At 43.3% G+C, this 2,763-nt stretch overlaps 1 protein-coding gene across 1 annotated transcript; it reads left to right on the top strand.

The window, feature by feature from the left end:
- Positions 1-751: 751 nt before the first annotated feature.
- On the top strand, positions 752-2,243 carry LOC106944063 (high affinity immunoglobulin gamma Fc receptor I-like). The gene is made up of 5 exons (XM_015027325.1): positions 752-906; positions 1,109-1,144; positions 1,349-1,630; positions 1,704-1,949; positions 2,023-2,243. The coding sequence occupies exons 1-5, from the start codon at positions 876-878 to the stop codon at positions 2,241-2,243; spliced, it is 816 nt and encodes a 271-aa protein (XP_014882811.1). The 5' UTR covers positions 752-875.
- Positions 2,244-2,763: the final 520 nt, after the last annotated feature.

Here is a 2,763-nt window from a genome sequence, read left to right as displayed (position 1 = left end):
ACATCCTGTCAGCTGCAGAGTTAAAACTTTACATCTTTGCTCCACTCTCTGGGTTTCAGCCAATCAGCAGCTAGCATTATGGGTGGCTGCTGATTGGCTTCCCAAGCTGCATTTTTGGTAAATGCATCACATTCTCTCAACTGAATGCAATAAAAAAATAAACATTCATGTTTTTTAACATCCATGTTTATGAAGTTGAGAATTATTGACATTTATTTTCCACAAATAACAGAAGAAAGTCTGTCCGCTTTCTTTTTGCCATTTTTCCCTTTATTTTAAAACCTAATAAAATTAAAATAATAAAGAAAAAACATATTTAGCAATATATAATTTTGTTTATCAAAAACTCTCTAAGTTGACTTTTGAAAAGGTTTTGTAACATTTATGTCTGTAGTTTCATTTTAGTGGACTGAGAATAAAAATAATCTCTTTCTGTTCATAAAGGTTACAGAAGGTGTTTATTTGTTTCAACATAAATACGGTTTAGTGTTTTAATCCATAATGTTTAGTAGTAATTAATATTATATATAAATTCAACACCAGATGGCGCTGATGTGCTGCAAAGATAAACTACATCAGCTTATTTCATTGACCTTCTCCACCATTATTAATGCATCACTCATGTTCATCATAGAGGTTTTATATTCTAATGTAAACTAAATAAACTGATTTTGTGTCTAATTTTACATAAAGTTCATTTTGCACCAGTTCCTTCCATCATGCAGCTTCCCTGACTCAGACTTTGTGCTGCTGGTGAACCGGGTTTCTGTCTGCTGGTTGAAGCAGCAGCAGGAAGTGAACAGCAGCAGAGGAAGAGGGCGGACTGAGCCGGTCTCACCAGCACCGACCCAAACGGGTCAACGCTCTGAGGAGACATGGAGGAAACATCAGCCAGACGTCTGCTGGGTGAGAAACTGTCTGAATTTCTGCTTTGGTTCTGGTGGTTCTGATGGTTCTGATGGTTCTGGTGGTGAGGTCAGAGGTTAAACTGGACCCAAACCCAGCAGGACTTTAAGAAGGGAACAGGAAATGTGTCAGACCTTCATGATGAGGATCAGAAATGTTCTGCAGTCGGTCGTTAACTTCAGCTGAACTTTGTTCTCCTCAGAGTTCATCGTCCTGCTGAGCTGCTCAGGAAACTCAGGTCAGTGTTTCATCCTCCACCTGCTGAATGAAGCTGCTGCTTCGCTACAGGAACTGAAGTTAATCAGAGACTGAAACGTTACGTCATCGTCTGATTCATCAATATTTAACTCCTGAGATTCAGAACCTTATTATAGGCTGGAGGAATCAGACATGATCAATGAAGGCAGATCAGAGAATTTACAGACAGTTCTGTTTTCTCCAGTTCTCCCAGTTCGTCTGACTGTGAGTCCCAGCAGATCTCAGTTCTTTGAATATGAATCAGTGACTCTGATCTGTGAGGATGAAAACAGCTCTGATGGAGGAACTGTGAGGAGAAACACAACCAGAGGAACCAGGAAGCGATGTGGAGATGGATGGGGGAGACCAGCTGGTTCCTCCTGCAGCCTGATCTACCTCCTCCCATTAGACTCTGGCCTGTACTGGTGTGAGTCCATGTCTGGATCCTCCAGCAGCAGCAGCAGCAGCATCCAGCTCTCTGTCTCTGGTAAGATCAGACTGTGGAGTTAGTGTTGCTGTGTGGAAATGGATGAAATGCTGTAGTTTGTCTCTGTGTTGAGGTGGATCAGTGATCCTGCAGAGTCCTGTCCTCCCTGTGATGGAGGGAGATGACGTCACTCTGAGCTGCAGAGCAAAGAGTCCAGCCCACAACCTCCCAGCTGCTTTCTATAAAGATGGCTCCTTCATTGGTGATGGACCATCAGGTCACATGACCCTCCTCCATGTCTCCAGCTCTGATGAAGGCCTCTATAAGTGCAGCATCAGCGGTCAGGGAGAGTCTCCATCCAGCAGGATCTCTGTGGAAGGTCAGCAGCTTCTCTGTTTGCTTCAACCTTCATCAGGAGACAAGAAATAAATTATTACTTTGATTCATTTCAGGGAGAATCACCTCCACTCCTCCTTTGTCCTCCGCCTCCATCCCTCCATCCATCTCTCCTCCTGACCTCCAGAACCTCCACACCATCCATTGTGTCATTTTCTTCAGTGCTCTTGTTTCTCTGCTCTACCTGGTTCTGCTGGTTTCGTTCTTTATCCAGATGGACCATGAAGGTGAGAATCTGACTGAAATGATCCCAGCAGGAACATTAAATGTGTTTTAACTCAGTTCAGGTTCTCAGACAGCAGAACGTTACCTTGTTGATCTGCAGAACTTCATCACGGTCAGAACCTGCTGGTTCTGTTGCTCCACCTTATCGTCCTCCTGAATGCAGAAAGGATTTTATTTTACAGTTTATAGATTTTATGATCACTGGTTTTTAGTCCAAACACCAACAGCAAACCAGATGTTTTAGTTTAGTGTGTTAAACATGATTCTGTCCATCACTGGGTGGACGATGTTTAGACCTCAGCTTCCTGTTGGTTCAGGAAAGTTTCATCAGACCTGATCAGAACCGATCCGATCTCACCGCAGATCATCTCAAGTCTCAGTTTCTCCTCTGTGGTCTGAAGGTTTTAGTGACAACAGATGCAGTCAGATTAGTCTGAGCTGCACGGTGTTTTTCTGCAGCAGTGGAACATGCGGTGGTCTGCTTCTCGTGTCACCAACATCCTGCAGTTCAGACCAACCAGAAGCAGCCAGAATGTTCCAGAAAACTTTAACTGTCTGCTTGTTTTGAAGGA

The sequence above is a fragment of the Poecilia latipinna genome, unplaced genomic scaffold (assembly GCF_001443285.1).
Source record: "Poecilia latipinna isolate Pla-1442-1.1 unplaced genomic scaffold, P_latipinna-1.0 Scaffold6768, whole genome shotgun sequence".
NCBI classification, from domain to species: domain Eukaryota; kingdom Metazoa; phylum Chordata; class Actinopteri; order Cyprinodontiformes; family Poeciliidae; genus Poecilia; species Poecilia latipinna.
The sequence above is the reverse complement of the archived record's forward strand: the minus strand, read 5'-3'. Positions and strand labels throughout refer to the sequence as shown.